The sequence below is a fragment of the Cebus imitator genome, unplaced genomic scaffold (genome assembly GCF_001604975.1).
Source record: "Cebus imitator isolate Cc_AM_T3 unplaced genomic scaffold, Cebus_imitator-1.0 Scaffold473, whole genome shotgun sequence".
NCBI classification, from domain to species: Eukaryota; Metazoa; Chordata; class Mammalia; order Primates; family Cebidae; genus Cebus; species Cebus imitator.
Genome location: NW_016107788.1, coordinates 1,032,641 through 1,054,036, shown reverse-complemented (window position 1 = coordinate 1,054,036; position 21,396 = coordinate 1,032,641). Strand labels below are relative to the sequence as shown.

The following is a 21,396-nucleotide window of genomic DNA, read 5'->3' as shown; positions in this document are numbered from 1 at the left end:
GACGGGAAACGGGATCCACGGAGAGTGGGGCTGTGGGAACAGGGGCTGTGCTGGGGATAGCCACATCCAGGGAACTTCCTTCTTCCCACACCCTTCTCCCTGTCTCACCTGTGTGCCTCCTTTCCCAGCACGCACCACCATCTTTCTGTCCATCCCTCCTCCCTCTGTGTCCCTCATCTCTCTGCCCCCATCGCGTCTGCCCGTCTCCCTCCATTTCTCCCGACCTCACCTCTGTCTTCCCCTCATTTTGTTCTCTCTCTCTCCTCTCATTTCATCTCTGTCCCGGTCTCTCCCCTCCACAGACGCGGCCCCCTCACCTTCACCACCCGCACGGTGCGGCAGGTCTTCCGACTAGAGGAGGGCGTGGCATCCGACGAGGAGGCGGAGGAAGCAGAGCCTGGGTCTGGGCCGTCCCCGGAGCCGGAGGGGTCCCCATCCGCCCACCCCCAGTGACCCTACCCTGTCCCCAGATGCACTAACAGATGGGGCACAGCCCCCTTCCTCCCTGGCCTCCACGGGCCCCTGTCCCAGGAACCCTGCCCTTTGTCTTCCTGTCCTTTGGAAACAGTGCCACACTCTGGCATTTGTCACCCCCACCTGGGACCCCCTGCAACCTCTATCAAAGGATGACCCCTAAACACAGAGGAGCGGGGCAGGCGGGGTGGCAAGGACTGGAGCTCTCTTGCTTGGGAGGAGACGGCGCAGTTGGCAAGCTGGTTCCCATCAGCTCCCTGTCCACCTTTCTTCCCTCGTTATTGATCTATAGGTGTTAGGAAGGGAGCCAGACGGCTCCCCCACCGCCTCAGCCAGTGCTCCCTGTTCCCTCCGCTTCTCTCTCTCCCTCTCCCTCCCTCCTCTCTCACCATCTTTCTTGGCCTCTCTGAGGGTCTCTCTGCGCATCTTACTAGGAGTCCCGCTCTCACTTCTCTCTGTGTAGCCGCTCTCCTTCCCCCATTTCTGCCTCCACCCCTGAACTCCTGAGTGTCAGAAGCCCCAGGCCTCCACCAGCCAAACCCTCACAAAGGGGCAGGACGAGGGGACCCCTCTCACTTCTGCTGCTGCCCATGCTCTGCCCTCCCTTCTGGTTGCTCTGACGGTTTGGGGCTTCCCTCCGGGGCTGAAGGAGTGTCCTTTACCCTCCCAGCCTCCAGGCTCTGGCAGAAATAAACTCCAGCCGCGGACTGGACCATCTGTGTGGCTGTGTGTTCCTGCAGGGGGCCTCTGATGGGCAAGATGGGCACGCGCTGCTTCAGAGCGCTGGGGCAGCAGGTCAGGCAGCCTGCGGGTTTCAATCACAGTGCATGGGTGGACAGGGGCCTCCTGTGGACCAGGCACTTCCTAACTCCTTTCCTCCTCACCCTGGTGTACAATGGAAACATTCCCTCCACTGGACAGATGAGGGAACAGTCCGAGCGCAGCATCCCACACGCCACGCCCCAGGGACTGCCAGAAGCACTGTTGAACTTGGGCCAGCTCTCAAGTGTTTGCAGAATAAGTGACAGGCTTGCTGCAGTGGCTCACACCTGCGATCCCGGTGCTTTGGGAGGCTGAAGTGGGAGGATCACCTGAGCCCAGGAGTGGAGGCTGCCGTGAGCTATGATTGCACCACCGCACGGTAGCATGGGGGTGAGTGAGATCCTGTTTCAAAAGCAAAACCAAACAAAAGGACAGCCATGGTTGTTTGTGCTGGGTGCCGTGTTGAGCATGCCACGTTTGTCGTGACCCTTAGCACGGCGCTGCAGGTAGAGATTTCACTGCACGCGTGCCTAGAACAGTGCCTGTCACGCAGCAGGCGTTCGTTCAATATTCGCTGAATGACTAAGTGACGCCCCTCCCACTCTTTAAGAGTGGTGGGAACAGGCTCAGAGAGGCTGAATAACTTGCCCAGGGACACACAGCTACTAAGAAGTTGAAACAGTTTGAACCTGGACAGTCTGGCCTCAGAGTCAGCACATATGGAGCCTGAGCCCTCAGCCCCTGACCCCACCCTGGGGACCCAGGTCTATCCCGCCCCCCTCCCCCCGGAACTAGACACCCTCGTGTAGGGGCTCATGTTACTCAGACTGAGTCCTCAGCGACTTTTTTTTTTTTTTTTTGAGATGGAGTCTCACTCTGTCCCCGGGCTGGAGTGCAGTGGCACCATCTCGGCTCACTGCAAACTCTGCTTCCTGGATTCAGGTGATTATCCTGCCTCAGCCTCCCAAATAGCTGGGATTACAGGCACCTGCCACCTCGTCCAGCTAATTTCTGTATTTTTAGTGGAGTCAGGGTTTCACCGTGTTGGCCAGGTTGGTCTCGAACTCCTGACCTCAGGCGATCCAACCTCCTCAGTCTCCCAGAGTGCTGGGATTACAGGCTTGAGCCACCATGCCCAGCCCTCAGTGACTTTTCAGTTAGAGGTGTTGATCTCCATTTTTACCATCAGGGAAACTGAAGCAGGTGCTTGCCCTAAATAAGGTGCAAGTCATTGAGAGGATATCAGGACCATCAAAGCCCATCCTCCCCTTTTTTAAAAAAACTGAGATAGGGTCTCACTCTGTCACCCAGGCTGGAGTGCAGTGGCACAGTCATGGTTCACGACAGCCTCAACCTCCCGGGCTCAAGCGATTCTCTCACCTCAGCCTCCTGAGTACCCGGGACTACAGATGCCACCACACCTGGCTAATTTTATCTTATTTTTTGTAAAGACAGGGTCTGTCTCTGTTGCCCAGGCTGGTCTTGAACTCCTGGCCTCAAGCAATCTTCCTGCATCCTTGGCCTCCCAAAATGCTGGGATTACTGGCCTGAGCCACCGTGCCCAGCAATAGGGCACCACTCTCAAGTCCCAATCCCTCTGTGCGCCCCAGCAGCAATCAGGACACTTTCCCAGCAGGCACACGGGAGGCAATTTTTAAATGAAAAGGAACTTTTATTTTGGCGGGGAGTGAGGGTGGGTGGGAAGGGGGCATGACACTTTTTCTTTGGGGAGACGGGGGTGACATGCGGCAGCTTCTGCATTGGGCGGTTCATGCACCCAGGGTGGGCGTGGGGGAGGCTTGGGGAAGGGGCCGTGCCGACCCCTTCCTCCCTGCCCTGCAGGTGGGCTGAGAAGACCCGCCATTAGCACCAAAGTTGGACGTTTTGCAGACCTCCCCTCCCCACACTGACTCCAAACCCCGCCCCCATCCCTGAGAGCGCCCCCTCGCCACTCCCCCCCACCCAGCGACAGGCTGGGCCCGCCCCGCCCACATTTGAGTGAGAGAAACTTATTGCTGTGTGTGTGTGTTGGGGAGGGTGAGCCGCGGAGCTCGGAGCTCAGGAAGACCCCCCGCCATTCATTCCTCCCCAATCGCCCCGCCCCCTGGCCCGTGTCCGTGCGTTCCCGGAGCGCAGGAGGGGTGCGACATGCGTGTGGGGGGCGCGTCATGCAGCGCATGCGTGTAAGTGCAGGCACCCTGGCGGCCGGGGGGAAAAGGGGGAGCAGGACTTGGAAACAGTCCCTTTAGCTCGCTCGTTCTCCCTCCCCGAATCCCACACTGTTGTCTTGGGGGATGGGGTGGGAGGGGAGGAGAATCACGTTTCGTAGTTTATCATGATTGTGGTTATTTCGAAAAGCTGAACTAAAAAGCTGGGTACGTGTGGCGGATTGGCGAGCAGGGGGAGACGCTGGGAAGAGGTCAGTACCCTTTGGAAAAGACCCTCACCCCCTTTCCCCGCCCCCTTCGGCTTTCATGAAGGTCAGGGGAAACGGGGGAGGGGGCTTGTTAAAGAAGTTGAACCCTTTGGCAATATAATCACTCCCCACCCCGTACCCTGGTGTCTGGAGCCCCTAGCCCTTTGCCCCGCCCCCACCAAAACCCGCCCCACCCCTCACCCCTGATTCACCAGGGTTTAGGGTCCGAGGGAAGGATGGGGGGGACTCAAAATGCCCCTTGCATAGGAATCGTTGCATCGAGAATCGTGCTCAGTGACGCCCCCCATCCACCCTCGGGTGGGGGGTTCCTGAGGCCGTGGGAGCAGAGGGAGGGAGGTTGCTAATTCCATGGGCCCCTGGCTCCAAAAAGGAGATCCGCTAAGGAGTCTGGGACCGGCGTGGTCTCTGGGCTTGGGGGAGGTAGCGCATCCTTGAGCCAGGATGGGAGGTGGGAAATGGTTTTCCACCCGCGAGCGCGACGCGGCGAGGACCAATGGGGAACGCGGGCTGGGATCCCAGCCGAGTTGGGTATGTTGTCGGTTCCCAGTCTTCTGATATTTCAGTGTCTTTCCCTTGGGGAACAGCCTCGGTGATCATTTGTGCACTACTTTAAATGGAAACACTCTTAACCTAAATAAACCGTGTTCGAGCCAGGCAGCGATGCCTGCACTTACCGGCTTCTGTACAAAATGTGCACATTAGAAACAAACTTTTCAAACAAGTGTTTGTCCTTGAACTGCCTAAAACGTTAGCACACCACCAAGGGTACAAACACGACCCTCTGGGAAACACTGGCGTCCGTGAAGAAGGTACCTTTGGGGCACCGTCTCAGGGAAGGGACTCAGGGTCAGGCGTAGGACGAAGAGGGTGCCTGGGGAGGGTCTGGTTCCCTGGAATTGCAGACAGGCTGGCCTGTCTTGGAAGTTCTAGCGTCCAGGGAACCTGGGCTGGACAAGTCTGTTAGGGCTTTGGGGATGGGGGGGCAGGCCTGAGGATTTGGGGGTGTCCAGGAAATGTCAGTTGTGGGAAGATTTTGGAGCATCCCAAAGGCTGAATTTGAGCTGAAAAGAGCTGGGTCAAGTCTTGGAGGTTTGAGAAGTGCTGGGATGCAGCTCAGGGAATTTGGTGAGGGTGTTTGGGGTGGCGGGAGTGTGGGGGGAGGGCGATTCGGGGAGCCTCTGTGTGCAGAGGTTAAGTTGCAGGAGCGTGTGGGGATTGGGGAATGTGGGGTGCCAGGGTCAGTCTCAGAATTCTGGGTGCAGGTCTCATGTCCTGGGAATGGAGGGGGATAGTTGAGGAATTTCGTGTGCTAGGGCCAGATCATCCCAGGAATCCTGGGATAGGAGGTCTGAGTCCATGCAGCAAGAATAGAGGCGAGCAGGTCCTGGGGGGAAGGGGCAGATGAGAGGGTGAAATTCACCAGAGGAATCCTCCTAAAGGCTGAGGGAGCAGGTCCGAAGCCTGCCCCGCCTCCCGCATCTGAGCTCAACTCCGATTTGGGGCTTGGGTAACTGTTCCTCCTTCCCCTCTGTTGCTTCTAGTTTTTGGTTTGTTTTCCCCTAATTAACACACAGGGTTGGTGGTCCTCCTGGGGTGAAGGATGGAAGGCTGGAGACCTGAAAGGCCAGCCCCACCCCTGGGAGGTGCCAGCCCCCTTCCCAGAGTGCCTGCCCCTCAAACCCACACATGCAGCCCCTGGCGGCTTATTGCTGAGGTGGACTTGGAGTGGGGGGCTCCAGGTTAGGGAAGGCATGCAGTGTGTGGGGGAGGTGCCCCAAGATGTAACTGGCTTAATTTGGACCTATTTACACAAGTTGATGGGAGGGGTATGTCCTATGGCTCATGGAGACCTGAGAAGGCTTTTTTTTGGGGGGAAGAGTCGGGGGGACAGGCTGTGGCCCCTCTCTCCATCCTGGTGGGGCCCAGGTTGGGGGTGAGGGGCCCGGGGGTGTCTGCTGGCATCGTCATCTCGGTTGCATATTATTAATGACTTTTTGATTTTTTTTAAAAAACCCTTTTCCCCACCCCCCACCCCCAGCTCCTTTGACCTTCTTCCCGGTCACCCCCGAGTCCCCCCACAGGGGGGAGGGGAGCGCTAGAGGATGGAGGGCAGGGTCGGGGGCGCGCGGCGGGCGGCCCGGGGAGAGCCAGGGGGGGTGGCAAGGGGCGCAAGACGTAGGGACACCCCGCTCAGGCCCGCGATGCTGCTCAGGCTGCGGGATTTCTCGTAACCTGGGGGGTGGGGAGGTGTGAGGAACAGGGGGGACGCACAAAGATGGGGGTGCAGGGAAGGGTCCAACAGAGAGACCCAAGGCAGGGAGAAAGAGACAGACAGAGAAATGGATGGAGAGGACAAGAGAGACCCAGAGACAAGGCAAGAGAGAGAAGGTAAGAGACAGAGAGACAGGCAGACAGAGACAAGAGAGGACAGATGACAAGAGACAAAGATGGACAGAGGTGGACCAAGGAGATGGAGAGAGAAAGTGAACAAATCGGGGAGTCAGTCAACATCGACGAGAAAGGTGGAGACATCGGGGAGGGGGAGAGACTCTGGATTAGGAGGCAGGTTGGTGCCCACCGAGCCTCCCCCGCCCCAACCCCACCGCAGTCCGCCCCCCTTCCCTTCTCCATTGGTCCCCTCAACTGAGGCAAAAGGTGGGGGGCAGCACGGCGGGATGGTGGGCGGCAGGGGCGTGGGGAGGGGCTGCGTGGAATGCACGTGGGAGCAGCCAGCAGAGAGGGCAGGGAACGGTGTGACCGAGGCGGGGCTGGGGGCTGACCTAGTTTTAGGGAAAGAGGGCAGGCAGGGGGTGGGGTCTGCGAGGGGCTGAGTGGAGTGAAGCTGGCAGTGCCCTTGGGGAATCAGAGGAGAACTCCAAGAGCAGTGGGGGGTAGGGAGAAGGAGGCTCCTCCGAAAGATTCTAAGGGGGGGGTGAGGGGGGGGAGGACGGGGGAGGTCTGGGGAGAGAGACCACTTTAAAGGGTCCAAGAAGGCTCTAAGCTTCTGATGGGTGCGGAAGGCTCTCACGGCATCTTATAGCTAATGGGACTCAAGATCCAGCAGCAGTGTGTGTGTTTTCTACAAAGCTCAGGGCTGCTAGCACGGTTCTGCAGCCCCCACAGGGAGTTTTGTGGCTTTTCCAGGCCACGCTAAGGGAACTGTCTGGACCAAGGTGTCTTGACCGTAGGAGAGAGGGCTTGCGGGGAGATTTGAAGCCCAGGGTCTTGGGAACACCCCCACCCAGCCATTCCCAATTGCTAACCTGGGGGGAAGGGGCAGGGGGGGACCGAGGGTCTCGCGAGGTCTCAGGCGGTGACAAGAGCTGGGGACAGAAATACACAGAGTCATGGCGGGGAGGGAGGATGGTCAGGGGAAACCCCCCAACACAGCCTCACTGTTGGGGGGATGGAGAAACTCCCGGCATCTATTCCTCCTCTCAGGTGTTTTCCAGGGAAGGGGAGCAGTGAAATGGGGGGCGGCTGAGACATCAAATATGGAGGGAGCTTCCGGGGTGGCTAGGGGAGGGAGAGGGGAGAGAGTGTGGGGGGGGAGGGAGGAGTGGGAGCCAGTGATCAGGTGAGTGCAGATGTAGGAGGGAGGAGCATGGGTGGACGACAGGCTTAGAGGTAAGGAGGGTCTTGGGAGGACCATAGTGGACAATAGAGAGGGAAGAAGACAGCGTGGCGGCTCACACCTGTAATCCCAGCACTCTGGGAGGCTGAGGCAGGGGGAGCACCTGAATCCAGGAGTTTGAGACCAGTCTGGCCAAGATGGCAAAACCCCCGTCCCTACTAAAAATACAAAAATTAGCAGGGCATGGTGGCGAGCACGTGTAATTCCAGCCATTCAGGAGGCGAAGGCAGGAGAATCGCTCGAACCCAGGAGGCAGAGGCCGCAGTGAGCCGAGATCGAGCCACTGCACTCCAGCCGGGGCGACAGAGCAAGACCCCATCTCAAAAACAAAACCATTGGGAAGGGAAGGTCGCAGTGGGAGAGACTCTTGGGGGATGGAGCATGGGGGGAATAGGCCAAAGGGGTCTTGTGGGAGCGGGGGTTGTGGAAGAGCAAGGAAGAGGCTTGGGGACAGATGGAGGGGGAAGGACCCAGGGCACAGGAGGAGACGCTTCAGCCGACCCCATCAGCTCCAGCCATGATTTGAGTTCAATGAATGGATTCTGGCATCATAGGCAAGAGAAGCAGGGACCTCCCCCACCCAACCACCCCAACCCCAATCCTCCCTCACTCGTAGGCCCACACCCTCCCCACGCCCTCTTCCCCTCAATCCCACAGGGGCCCTCCCAGACCTGGGGGTGGGGAACAGAGGAAGGTAAAGGACTGGGAGTGGGTGCAAGCAGGGAGGGGTTAGATAGGAGCAGGCAGGGGAGTGAGGGGATGAGATGGAAATGGACAATGGGGGGGCTGTAAAAAGGAGAGGTGGCGGGGATGGAAGCAAGAGGAGCCAGACAGTCCCCGCTCTGGACTAGGAGTGGGAAGCCGGGCTCTCGCCCAGCGTGCTCTGTGGCCTGGGGTGGTGGGTTGGCCATGGCCCTCCCTGAACTGCGGTGAAACACAGGGCTTTAGATGATGCCATCCCTGGAAGCTCCCCAAGTTCCCCCAGGGCATCTCCCTAGGCTGTGGGCAGGCGTTCTTGAGGATGCATCTGCATTTCTAGAAACGATTCCACAGCTGGTTGTTGAATGAAAGCGTGGACCACAAACCTTCATGTGGCTTCCATTCACATTTAAAATAAAGTCCTGCCTCCTGACTATGGCCACAGAACCCATCCTGATCTTTCTCCCCAACTTCGGCAGCCCTCTCCCCTTGGCCACTGGGATCAGCCTCACTGAGCTCCTTGCTGTCCCTTTAACAAGCCACGCTCTTCCCCTCACCCCAGGCAGCTCAGGGCCTATCCGCCTGCCTGGCCCTTTTCACCCTTGAGGTTCTGTGTCACCTCCTCAAAAAGTCCTTGGCAGAACTTCTTTCTTTCCCCAGAGGCAGGGTCCCACTCTGTCCCCCCAGGCTAGAGCACCGTGGCACAATCATGGCTCAGTGCAGCCTCTCAAATCCCTGCGCTCAGACAGTCCTTCACCTCAGCCTCCCAAATAGCTGGGTCTACAGGCATGCACCACCACATCTAAGTTTTTTTGTTGTTATTTGTTTTTTTAGGAAATAGGTATTGCTAAGTTGCCCAGGCTGGTCTCAAATTCCTAGGTTACTCCCAATTTGGCCTCCCAAAGTGCTGGAGTTATAGGTGGCAGCCACTGTGCCCAGCCAGACCTCTTTAACTGAAGTGGCCAGACTAATAATCTTGTTCTTTTACCTTTATCTTAATTGCTTTTGCCCTTCCATCCTTTTTCTTTTCTTTTTTTTTTAGGGGACTCTCACTGTCTGTCGCCCAGGCTAGTGTGCAGTGGCACAATCTCAGCTCACTGCAACTTCTTCTGCCTCCTGGGTTCAAGCGATTCTCCCGCTTCAGCCTCCTGAGTAGCTGGGACTACAGGTGCCCACCACCACGCCCGGCTAATTTTTGTATTTTTAGTAGCGATGGGTTTTCACCATGTTGGCCAGGCTGGTCTCGAACTCCTGACCTCAAGTGATCTGCCCACCTCTGCCTCCTAAAGTGCTGAGATTACAGGCATGAGCCACTGCACCCAGCCTCAATTGCTTATTTTCTGCTTCCTCCTATGAGAGACTGGAAACTTTTCCTGTAAAAGGCCAGATAGTAAATCTCTTTGGCTATGGGGGTTATATAGTCTCTGTCCCAATTATTCCACTCTGCTGTTGTGGCTCAGCATGGTTGTGTTCCAGTAAAGCTTTATTTACAAAAACAGACAGCTGAAAGATCAGGTCCTCAGACTGGAGTTAGTCTGCTGATCCCTGCTCTAGATTGTAAACCATAATGGCAGATTCATGATTTGTTTAATCCCAAATCTACAGTGCCTGGAATTATGTTCTCAAGAATCAGTTGTGGCCAGGGGTGGTGGCTCATGCCTGTAATCCTAGCACTTTGGGAGGCCAAGGCAGGAGGATCGCTTGAGCACAGGAGTTCAAGACCAACCTGGCCAACATAGCGAGACTCCATCGCTTGAACTCGGGAGGTGGAGGTTGCATTGCAGTGAGCCGAGATTGTGCCTTTGCACTCCCGCCTGGGTGACACAGCAAGGCTCTGTCTCAAAAAAAGGAAAAGAATCAGTTGCCAAAACTGAATTAATGGATTGAATACATGAATGAAAGAAGCTAGGAGTTGGCTCAGGTTGTTACGAGGATGAAAGAATATATGTTAAATTCCTAGCATGTGGTATAAGTACTTAGTGATGTTTGCTGAATGATTCATCTACTAAATAACACCCCCTCACTTCTGCATGGCCAGCAGCCCCTGGCCTGTCCCTCCTCTTCCCTGACCCCCGACTCTCTCTGCCTCATCCCTTCCTCTCCATCCCCACATCCCTGGCCTCCGCTTAGGCTTCCACCTGTCGCCTCAGCCTCTTCTGCAGCCTCCTGACTTCCAGCCTCCCACCTCCCGTCCATCCTCACAAGACCCCAGAGCTGCCCCTCCCAGCTCACCTGCCTCCTCCCCAGCCCCCTAGACAAGGCTGCAGCCTCTCGGCCTGGTCCTGGCTTCATCTCACCTGAGGATCCCTCTCCCTCCAGGGTCTAGTCTCCTAGGTGCTGTCCTGCAGTTCCCTCTGACCATTCCTGGATGGGATCACTTCTTCTGCGTGTGGCCAGGACTCCTGGTCAACCTTAGGGTCCCACTGCAGATATCGACTCTTCCCTGATGCCCACCCCCATCCCCTGGGAGTTTCTAGGGTTCCTCTTACTGCCTGTGCTCCCTCTGTTTTAGCATGTATCTCCTCAAACGACTTTCTAGGTCCGTGTCTGCCTCCTGCTCCAAAGTGGAAGCTCCTGGGGTACTGGATTTTGTTCACAGTTGAACTCCCCATGGCCAGCACCTGGGGCACGTGGGTGCTGTCTAAGCACTGGCTGAATTCACGGGGCAATGGACGGGTGGCTGAACCTTTCTCTTCCCATCCTGCACCCAGAAGTGTTCTGGGCATGCCCCCTGCTTTCCTGAATGAATTTTTAAAAACCCTAGGGCCAAGGAGGGAGACAGAGATGTTGATGGGGGTGAGGATGGGGTCAGTCGTGAGGGCAGGCGCAGTGTGGGAGGCAGGGTTGGGTTAGTTCGGGGGTTAGTGAGGAGCAGGGTGAGTCCTGGGTAGGTGGGTGTGGGGTCAGTGTCAAGAGCTGGAGGTTAAGTGGGTACAGCTGTTTGCAATGATGGGGCCGGAGTCTCGGTCAGTGGGGCTGCATGTTCTCAGAGGGGTTAGTCAGGCAGGAGTGGGGAGTCTGGGAGTGGGGGGATCACAGGAGGGGGACTACTTACCCCGGGGGGAGGGGGTTCGTCCACTAGGGGGATATCCAGGCAGCGGCGTTGGCGTTGAGATCGGGCAAGAAGCTTGGGGGGCCTGGCTTACGCCAGTCTTGGGGGGGCAGTGGGGGAGCACCAGTGGCTGGGGTTGGGGGAAGAGGCCAGAGGGTTCGGGGGAATGGACATGGAATAAAGACAGGTGAAGGGTCAGTGGTGAGGAAACTTGGGGCGGGGGTATGGGGAAGATCTGGGAGGGAGGCGGTTTGGGGCCAAGGGAAGGGGGAAGGGAAGTCCAGCGCCTCCTCCCCTATCACCCTCTCCTCCCTCCTCTGGGCAGGGGAGAGAGAGGGAGGGTCCCGGGGAGCCAGTGGGGGGACATCTCACCTTTTCGGATGGAGCCATCAGGGGAAGGGGCATAGTCGGTGAGGAGGAAGCAGGCTCGGTCCCGGCTGTAGCGGCCACGGCTTCCAGGCGTGATGGGGCTCTTATCCTCTGGGGACATGGCGGGCTGGTCAATGGCTGGGCAGTCCTCGTGGGCAAGCGCAGCTGCTGCCGGATCCCCATTGGGGCGAGGATCTGCTCCCAAGGGTGTCAGAGACAAAGGCGAGAGTGAGATGCGGTGAATACGTGGAGGGGCAAGATGGTCTGCAAGGAGCTGATGCGGGGAGCGCGGGAGGATGTTCGGCGCTGGCAGTGGAGCTTCAGCGGCAGGGTGATAAGGAGTGGCCAGGACAGTGGCGGGGGGGGGCACAGCTGGGAGAGGGTATCAAGGGGGCACAGCTGGGGGGTCATCATAGGCGAGGGTGTTGAGTGCTGGGAAGGTCGATTGTTGTTGGGAAGGGTGGTCTAGACAGGGAGGTGGACAGAGGCTGGTGGCGCGGGGAGGTACTGAGAGCTGGGACGTGGTGGTGGTGGTACCAGATGTGGGGTACCAGGAAGAGCAGGACTGGGGTGCAGTGCTGTTTAAAGATATGATCTGGAGCTGGGCACAGTGGCTCATGCATGCAATCCCAGGAATTTGGGAGACTGAAGTGGGAGGACTGCTTGAGGCCATGAGTTCGAGAACAGCTCTGGCAACATAAAATCCCGTCTCTATTTCAACCTGATGAAGCTGACAGGAAAAAAAAGAAAAAAAAAAATCCCATCTCTACAAAAGGTAGAAAAATTAGCCGGGTACAGTGGTGCATGCCTGTAGTCTCAGCTACTCGGGAGACTGAGGCAGGAGGATCGCTTCAACCTGGGAGGTCAGCCTGCAGTGAGTCATGTGGCACCACAGCTCCAGCCTAGGTGATAGAGTGAGACCCTGTCTAAAAATAAATAAATAAATAAAGAAAAGAAAAGGAGGGCCGGGCGCGGTGGCTCAAGCCTGTAATCCCAGCACTTTGGGAGGCCGAGGCGGGTGGATCACGAGGTCAAGAGATCGAGACCATCCTGGTCAACATGGTGAAACCCCGTCTCTACTAAAACTACAAAAAATTAGCAGGGCATGGTGGTGCGTGCCTGTAGTCCCAGCTACTCGGGAGGCTGAGGCAGGAGAATTGCCTGAACCCGGGAGGCGGAGGTTGCGGTGAGCCGAGATCGCACCATTGCACTCCAGCCTGGGTAACAAGAGCGAAACTCCGTCCCCCAAAAAAAAGAAAAAAAAGAAAAGGAAAAAGGTGCTAGACGCGGTGGCTCGTGCGTGTAATCTTACTGCTTTGGAAGACTGAGGCCAGCGGATCACTTGAGCTCGGGAGTTCGAGACCAGCCTGACTGACATGGTAAAACCCTGTCTCTACCAAAAATACAAAAATTAGCCAGGCATGGTGGCATGCACCTGTAGTCCCAACTACTTGGGAGGCTGAGGCAGGAGGACTGCCTGAACCTGGGAGGCAGGGGCTGCAGTGAGCCGAGATAGTGCCACTGCACTCCAGCCTGGGAGAAGACAGCGAGACTCCGTCTCTGGGGTGGAGTGGGGGAGGGAAAAAAAAGAGACAGTTGGGGATGAAGCAAGTTGGGTGCTGGGAAGAGGGTCAGGCAATGTTGCGGGCTGGTTGGCTGGAGCGAACTTTGGGGGACTTGGCGGGTAGGAGTAGGAGGTGGAGGGATGGCTGGGGAGGATGTGGCGGGCTAGGACGCGGCTGTTGAGGGAGGAGTGCTGGGCTCTGGGAAGGGCACTATGGGGAAGGTGAGAGATGGGAGGTGAGGGTCCCCTAGGCTCTGACTCCAGCTATTTTTAATTGGTGTGAAACTGGGTCAGCGGCTGAGGGAGCAAGATGGGGGCCAGGTGGCCCAGCTCCCTTTCTTGACCTATTTAAGGCGGGGCGATGCAGGGGGGCCACCAGCCTCTCCCTCCTCCCAGACTCCCAGGCCACTGCTTCTGAGGCACAGACTCTCCCAGGGGGAGGAACACACACAGAGGCTCAGGCAGCTTTCTTCTCCCCTCATCGCTCTCCCCCTTCCTCTGAGCAACACCTCTCTGGACTTCTCTCCAGGACCTTCCCAGGCTGCCCGCACTGGCCAGGCCCTGGTTTCCATTCTGCCCTGGGGCTCTGCCCTGGCCTGAATCTCTGTTCTGAAGTCTGTCCACCTCAGGCTCGCTGTCATTAGAACCCAAGCTCTGGGCCGCTGATGGCCCCCACCCCCGTCAAAAATCTGCATCCCATCTCTTTCTCTTGTCTCCATGACAATCTCTGCAGACCCTATCTCCTTCAGCCTCTCTTCCCTAAGGGCTGCTGCTGAATGCTCCGCACCGTCCCTGGGGCTCTGTCTCCGGCCTGCCTGTGATTTGTGCGAGACCCTCTCTGTGTCTCTCTGTGAGCCCCACTCTCCTTCTCCGGGTCCCTCTCACTGTACAGCTGATGATGCTGCCTCTGCCTCGTGGGCCCCTCTGAATACCTTGCAAATCTCTTTCTCCCCAAAACTCCTTCCCATGAAACCTATGTCTCTGTGTGACTATCTGTGCCTCCTTCTTGGCCTGAGCTCCTGCTATTGGTTTTTGCTCCCTCGTATCTTCAATGCTGACCACTCGAGGCTCCCTGAACCTCGGCAGCTACCTCCCCACTCCTCCCCGGGTCTCCACCGGTGCCCCCCACCCCTGACCCCCAGGCTCACCTGCCCGGTTGATCTCAATCACCTCCTCCTGAGCCAACGGGCAAGGCTCGCCAGGGGCCGGCAGAGGAGGCAGCCCCGTGATCCCCAGCCCACCCGCTCCCCCCCTGAGCAGCCCGGGGTGCGTGTGGGGCCCCGCTGGGTAGGCCCCGGCCACAGTCACCCCCATGGAGGGCGGGGTGATGGGTGGCGGCGGGCTGATGCCCCCGCTGCCGTGGTTCGGGTGGGGCGGGGGTGGCGGGGGTGGGTCAGGCTTGCAGTAGTTGGGTGAGCCCGGCTGCGGGGGGCGGGGGATATGTTTGTTCTTCTTCTTGGGCAGCTTCTGCTTGGCCATGGCCAGCGAATAGTACATGCCAAAGTTGTTGACAATGACGGGCACGGGCATGGCGATGGTCAGCACCCCCGCCAGGGCACACAGTGCCCCGACCAGCATCCCCGACCACGTCTTGGGGTACATGTCTCCATAGCCCAGGGTCGTCATGGTGACCACAGCCCACCAGAAGCCAATGGGGATGTTCTTGAAGTAGGTGTGGTTGGAGCCCAGGATGTCATCGGGGTCAGCGCCAATGCGCTCCGCGTAGTAAATCATGGTGGCGAAGATGAGCACCCCCAAGGCCAGGAAGATGATGAGCAGCAGAAACTCGTTGGTGCTGGCACGGAGCGTGTGTCCCAGCACACGCAGCCCCACGAAGTGCCGGGTCAGCTTGAAGATGCGCAGGATGCGGACGAAGCGGACCACCCGCAGGAAGCCCAGCACGTCTTTGGCGGCCTTAGAGCTGAGGCCCGAGAGGCCCACCTCAAGATAGAAGGGCAGGATGGCCACACAGTCGATGATGTTGAGGCTGCTTTTCAGAAACTCCACCTTGTCTGGGCAGAAGGTGATGCGCATGAGGAACTCGAAGGTGAACCAGACCACGCACACTCCCTCCACGTAGGTCAGGAATGGCTCCGTCTCCACCTCCACGTTGGTGATGTTCTCTGGCGGCGCCCCGGGGATCGGGGAGGCCTGGGTCACCGTCTTGTTGCTGATATGGATGAAGCCCTCATGGGTTTCCAGGCAGAAGGTGGTGATGGAGATGAGGATGAAGAAGAGGGAGGCAAAGGCCACATACTGCAGGGCAGGAAAGGAGAGAGAGGGAGAGGTGATCTAGGCATCAGGTTGACCATAACCTCCAGAAGACCCTTCCGATGCCCCCTCCCCAGCCTCCTGCGCCCAAACTCTGGGTAAAATCCAGGTGTCCCACCTATGGCTCCATGAATTCCAGAATCCCACCTAGATCTGGAGATTTTAGATCTAGATAGAATCTCCCCTCTACAACTAGCAAAAAGGAAGAGAAAGGAACAGAGGCAGTTGGGAAAGAGCTGGCCCCAGCAGACACAGCAGATGGGCAGCTTCTTTCCTTGGAAACATTTCTGGCCCCTTGCTGTTTCCTAGACCACCTCCCCCCAACCTCCTGTTTCCTGTGTCCTATTTCAGGGCTCCCCAGCAGGGTCCACAGGTTCTGTAGGATGGGAGCCACGGGGTCTAAGATCACACACCCTGTGTGTCCCAGAGGCTTTGGGGCTCAACTTGGAGTTGAGTGCAGGGGAAAGGGAGAAGGTGGGCAGGGAGGCAGAATCATGAGGTGGTTAAGAGTCAGAGAGCCTGGTTTGAATCTGGCTTTTAACCTGTCAAAATTGGGCAAAGAGATTGAGCTTTGTGAACCAGAAGTTGTTAGTGGGACTGTTGTGAGGGTTAAATTAGATGAGCATAAGGACTTGGCTCCAAACACAGAGCTTGGAGCAGTGCCTGGAACACAGTTAGAAGATCTGAGCTGTTGTTAGGGTATGGAGACAGCAGTTAATTGGAGGGTAAGGTCAAGGCCTCACCCAGAGAGCACAGGGCAGGGGTGGTGCCACAGAGGGGATCAGGGGGTCAGGGCCCCTAAGGGGAGAAGGGGTTGAAGGGTTAAAAGCCTGCAAAAAGGGAAGAGGAGAGTCAGGCAGGGTTTAGGGCCCTGCAGCGGAAGGGAGAGTCACTGGTCTGAACTTTGTGGGAGAGGGCAGAGCCAGGGCCAAAGAGAGGTTTGGGCATTTGCCAAAGGTGCAGAGGATGAAGGGTGAAGGGCCCTGAGCCATTTCAAGATGGGGGATGACCAGAGTCCTGCCACACAGTGATGGGGGTTTTGATGAAGGCCTAGAAGAGGAGGGAGTGGGGTCAGGGTCTTGGGGAAGGAAAGCAATGAACCAGGCCCCTAGAAATGTCGTGGGCTTTATCAGATACGCAGAGGGGTGGGAGGGGAGAGGAGTGCATTGGAGAGGGAAGGAAGACAGGTGTTATAGTAAAGAGAAGGATTTAATCCTATGAGTAGTGCAGGAGGGGAGGGCATGGGGAGCTCTGCATCTAATCAGAGGTGCAGAGCACAGAGAGGCCACTGTCGGACCACACAGAGGACCTTGGACTTTGTGGTGGGCCAAAGGTCAGCAGTGTCCCTCTGTGCACCCACCTTCCTCCACAGGGGTTGGGGCGTGGGCTCTGGGCTTGACTTTACTGAGGTGCAGAGCTAGGAAGTAGGGGTTGGGGAGTTTCAGGGCCAGAGAGGACCCTGGACCTTGGGGTGAGCTGGGGGCCAGCGCAGGTCCTCTCTGCACTCCCCCCACCCCTACCCCCACCCCCACCTTCACTTCTCTGCAGTGGTTTAAGAGGCCAGAGGCTTCCGCAGAGCGCATGCCTAGTTCTTCCCCGCCCCCTCCGAGCTGGGCGAGCAGTGTTGCTGCGGCACCGCAGTGGGGGCGGGCCGGCCGGGCCGCGGGGCGGGGCGCACGACGGCCAGCACCGCGGACAGCTCCCCCGCCGCAGTGCGCAGCCGCAGCGGCTCCGGGCCCTCTTAACCCCTTCCGGGCCGGAGCCTAGTATTCAACGCGCAGCCGCAGTGTTGCTGCTTTCCGGCGGGAGGCCTCGGGCCAGAAGTCTGATTAACTCCTGCCCTCCCAGGGCACAGGGAAAAGTGGGCACGCGCCGCAGTGCGCAGCTGCAGAGGCTGGATGGCGTCGGGCTGGTTTAACCCCTTACCCCAAGGTGGCTCAAAAGCAGAAGGGGTAGGAGGGCTTGGAGTCCCTATAAGAAGGAAAGGAGTGATTACGGGGAAGGGGTCGGGGGCAGGGGGCTGTAGGATCGGACCCTCCAGTTTGCTTTGGCCTCAGCTCCCAACTCTCTCAAGCCATGTCACTGGGAGACTGGTAAGGGCTCGGCACACCATGAACACCCAAAACACATTTGTAGAGTAAATGAATGACCTGCGTAACTGTCCCGAACCTTGATCATCACCGAAGAACTCTACCTTCATCCCGCCTCTCACCTCAGCATCCTTCAATGGGGTCACAGGAAAGAAGGGCGCCCCAGGCCATGGGGGAAGGAGCCTCTCAATGTCTTGAGTGGGCATCTAGGGCCATGTCCCTTCCGCACCTCCTCTTCTCCACCTCCCCCTATCCAACCCTAAATCTCGCCAACTCAGCGCTTTCTGGGGACCAAACTTTATGCGGTGGTTTCAGGCGCCCCCCTCCCTCCCCCGGCGCGAATGCGGCACTGCGGCTCCGCGTCCTTCCCGGCTCAGGACGCGGCACGGTGGGGGGAGGGAGCCAAGACCTGCTCCCCTGGGTGTTTGGGTCCCCAGGAGCCCAGGAGTGGGTCCTGGGATCGCTCTTATTTTCCCCATTTCCAATTGCCCCCATTTTGCACTGCCCCTCTCTTTTCCACCACATTCTCTCTCCAGAGTCTCCGGGACAGGGAGGAAGTTAGTAGGAGGAAGAGGTTCAGGAGAGAACCCAGGGGGAGGGTAGTCATTTAGCCTAGGAAGTTATGGATGCTTGAGGAGTTTTCTGGGAGCGATGGAGAGAACTTTGGGAAAAATCTGGAATTTGGAGAGAGAGAAGGCTCTTTAGTTCACTTTGATGGAGGGGGACAGGCTGAGAGGCTGGGTTCTGAGTTTTGCACAGTGGGGGTTCTAGAAAAGAAGAGGGCAGGTGGAAGGAATACCAAGGCAACGGAGAAATAATTGGAAGCTATTCTGAGATGAAAGTTTTTGGGCTGATGACTTGAGGGGTGTCCCAGGGTTTGAGGTTAGAAAAAGTTCTAGAGCAGGGAGGCAAGTAACTTAGGCTAGGAAAGAGGCTGTGGGGGCTTTGGAGTGGGGGGAGTCGCAGGGGTAGAGAGTGAACTGTGCAGTTAAAATGATGAAGGGGAGAAGCTGTAAGGATCTATGGAAGAGGAAGAGCAATTCTGGAGGACATATGAGGGTTCTGGAGAGAAAAGGCATATGATGGGGGCATGGGATGCTTCTGGAGACACCGAGGAGGAGTGTGAAAGGCTTGGGGGAGGTCTGGAGCTTTATGGGGAAAGTCCTTGGGATGGGAGTTGGCGTGGAGGTTGCAAGAGCAGTGTTGAACAGAGTGAAGACAGAGGGGGCCCAGAGGTTCCAGCAGACTCAGTGCTGCAGCGAGGGGGAGGTGAAAATGTCCAGGCAAGAGCAAGTGGAGGTTCAGAGGAGTCAGAAGGCTATGAGGTTAGGGTGGGGGGGCTTGATGAGACTTTGAGAGCAGAAGAGGGGTGGAAAAAATAATCAGGAGATTCAAACTTGGACAGCGAGGTGTTCTGGGAGAGGGGCCACGGGGTGAATCAGGGAGATGCTGGGAGAGACTGAGAGTTGAAGAGGGGGCCCTGAGAGTCGGGAGAAAGCGAGGAAAGTGGGGGACAGTGTTCACAGGGCCTAGGACACTTTGAGGGCTGAGAAGAGATGTCTTCTGAGGTTTTGGGGAAGGTCCAAGAAACCGAGGGCTAGACGGTGGCCAAGAGTAGTAGGAAGAGGTTTGGAGGGGCCCAGGAGAGGTGAGGGTTGGGGAGGGTCTCAGAGGGGCCCAGGAAAGTTGGGGGTGGGGTTATTCAGAGAAGCACGGAGAGATTCACGGTCTGGAGGACGTGTCTAAGGGTCTAGGGTGGCCTGGAGAGCCGGGGTGAGGTTTGGAGGGGTCTGGAAGAGCCTGAAGGTTGGAAATTGGTCTTTGGAGTATCTGGGGGATGACTGTGAGATGGGGGTGTGTTCGGAGGAGCCCAGGAGTCTCAGGATTGGGGAAGAAGCTTCTAGGAGACTGAGAAGCCTAAAGAGACCCAGAGGGGTGGGGCTGGTACGCTCCTGGGAGTCTAGGGGCGCCTGGAGAGACGGGGGTAGGGTGGATGGGGGCCCCGAGAGCGCGCTCACCCTGGCAGCCCGCGACGAGTAGGGGTCCTCGAAGAGCGCCCACACGCGGGGCTGCCAGCGGCGCCACCACGTGCCGCCCGCGCCGCCCGCGCCCCCTGGCGGCCCCCCGGCGCCGCCGCCCGCGTCCTGGAAGCAGAGGCGCTTGAGTTCGCCGCCCGCTCCGTCCAGGCCGCCGCCGCCCGCGCCCGCCTCGTCGTCCAGGCCTCCGTCGTGGGCGCCCGCGGCGTTGGCAGCGTTGGCGGCGCCCGCGGGGTCGGGCGCCTCGAAGGAGTCGAGCGCCTCCTCGGCGTCGCGGTGCTGCCGGTAGGTCATCCAGCAGCAGGCCTCTACGTCGGTCTCGTCGATGCCCCAGAAGCCGAGCTCCTCCTCAAACAGGGGCCCGCACACATCGGCCGGGCAGTGCAGCTTGCCGGTGCGGTAGTAGTTGAGCACGTAGGCGAAGACTCCCGGGTGCCGGTCGAAGAAGAACTCGTCGGCGCCCGGGTCGTAGTCGAAGCGCGCCGCCGCCTCGGGCTCCGTCAGGCCGGCCAGCCGCGTCCCCGGCAGGGTGCGCAGCGTCGAGCGGTACGTCTCATGGCGCACGCCGCCCACGTTGATCACGATCTTGCCGCTGTCGCCACCGCCGCCGCCGTGCCGCCCCATGGCCGCCGCCGGCAGCCCGGGGCATGGCTCGGCGCGCCGGCCCCCGGGCCCGCGGGGTGCCGGGGGGCCCGCCGGGGACGCGGCGGGGCCGGGCTGCGCAGGCTGCTGCTGCTGCGGCGGCAGCGGTGGCGGCGGCGGGGACTCTGGCGGCTGCGGCGGTGGCGCCGGCTGCTGCTTGCTGGCCCCCTGGCGCCCGCGGAAGGATGAGACGCAGACTGAGCTCAGCATTGAACGGTGGGCGGGGCAGGAGGGGCGGGGACGTAGGGGGCGGGGACGCAGGGAGAGAGGCCGACGGGATTGGGTGGGAGGAGGAGCGAGGTGGAGGGGGCGTGGCTTCTGGGAGACAACTCCAACTGATTGGGCTGGGGGAGGTGGGGCGGGGCTGTGGCCGGGAGGAACGGGGCGGGGACTCTAACGCGACCCAGCTGGACGAGGCGGGGCCGCCAATGAGACACAGCGATTGGCTCTTTCCAAGAGAGAAAGGGCGGAGGGGCGGGGCGTGGCGTCAAAGGAGGCGGGACCGGTTACTACTAATTGTGTTCGGGGGCACTGGGAGCAGGGGCAAGGCGGGACTAGATACGAGAGAGAGACCTGATTGAGCTGAAAAAGTGCGGGTGGGGCAGAGGGAGGTGGGGACAAGTCAAAGTTATTTAAAGGAACCCGACTGGCGTGGAGAGGCTGGGCCACCATGAGAGCGGCCGTCCTGATTGGACTGAGGAAGGGGTGGAGAGAAAAAAAAGAGATGGCCCGCCCCCACCTAAAACACCGCTAGGCAGGACCTGGTGGGGAGGAGCATTGCTTGGAAGGGGCAGGGCCGCAGAAAGTAGTAACAGTGTAGATGAGACTGCTCTGGGGCGGGAACTAGAGACGCAGGACTTTCCCGCGCAAGGGGAACAGGCTGGACTGAAAGGGGACGGGGGAGGAGAACAAAGACTTAGACTCGGTCAGAAGGCGTGCAGACTTGAGAGAGGCCTGAAAACCTGAGAGCGTCTGGATAGGCCTAAAGGAAGGGGCCAGTAAAGAGGGGCGGGGCTGAGGGTGCAAGGTGGTCCTGGTTAGTCGGGGCTAGGTCCGGAGGATGTGTCCCGATGGATGGGTGGAACTGAGGAAGGTGAGTGGGGGTTGACAAATAGAAAACGTCTTGAGGCCGGACGTGCTGGCTCACACCTGTAATCCCAGCACTTTGGGAGGCCGAGGTGGGTGGATCATTTGAGGTCAGGAGTTCGAGACCAGCCTGGCCAAAATGGTGAAATCCCGCCTCTACTAAAAATACAAATATTAGCCGGGCGTGCTGGTGGGTGCCTGTAGTCCCAGCTACTCGGGAGGCTGAGGCAGGAGAAATCGCTTGAAACCAGGAGGCAGAGGTTGCAGTCGAGATTGCACC

General features: G+C 58.6%; 2 protein-coding genes across 2 annotated transcripts in view; one reads left to right on the top strand and one right to left on the bottom strand.

Annotated features, from left to right (window-relative positions):
* MYH14 (myosin heavy chain 14) overlaps positions 1 to 1,186 on the top strand; it is a 117,532-nt gene extending 116,346 nt beyond the window's left edge. Inside the window, exon 43 of the mRNA XM_017512533.2 lies at positions 299 to 1,186. Within this exon, the coding sequence (XP_017368022.2) occupies positions 299 to 453 (155 nt within the window). The 3' untranslated portion in view covers positions 454 to 1,186. The remainder of the gene's footprint in view (positions 1 to 298) is intronic.
* A 3,194-nt stretch (positions 1,187 to 4,380) lies between these two features.
* Positions 4,381 to 20,243, bottom strand: KCNC3 (potassium voltage-gated channel subfamily C member 3). The gene is given in 6 exon segments (XM_037732848.1): positions 4,381 to 5,905; positions 11,062 to 11,158; positions 11,160 to 11,188; positions 11,431 to 11,622; positions 14,140 to 15,247; positions 19,371 to 20,243. Coding segments are annotated over 6 exon segments (2,433 nt in total). The 5' UTR covers positions 20,241 to 20,243; the 3' UTR covers positions 4,381 to 5,768.
* Positions 20,244 to 21,396: the final 1,153 nt, after the last annotated feature.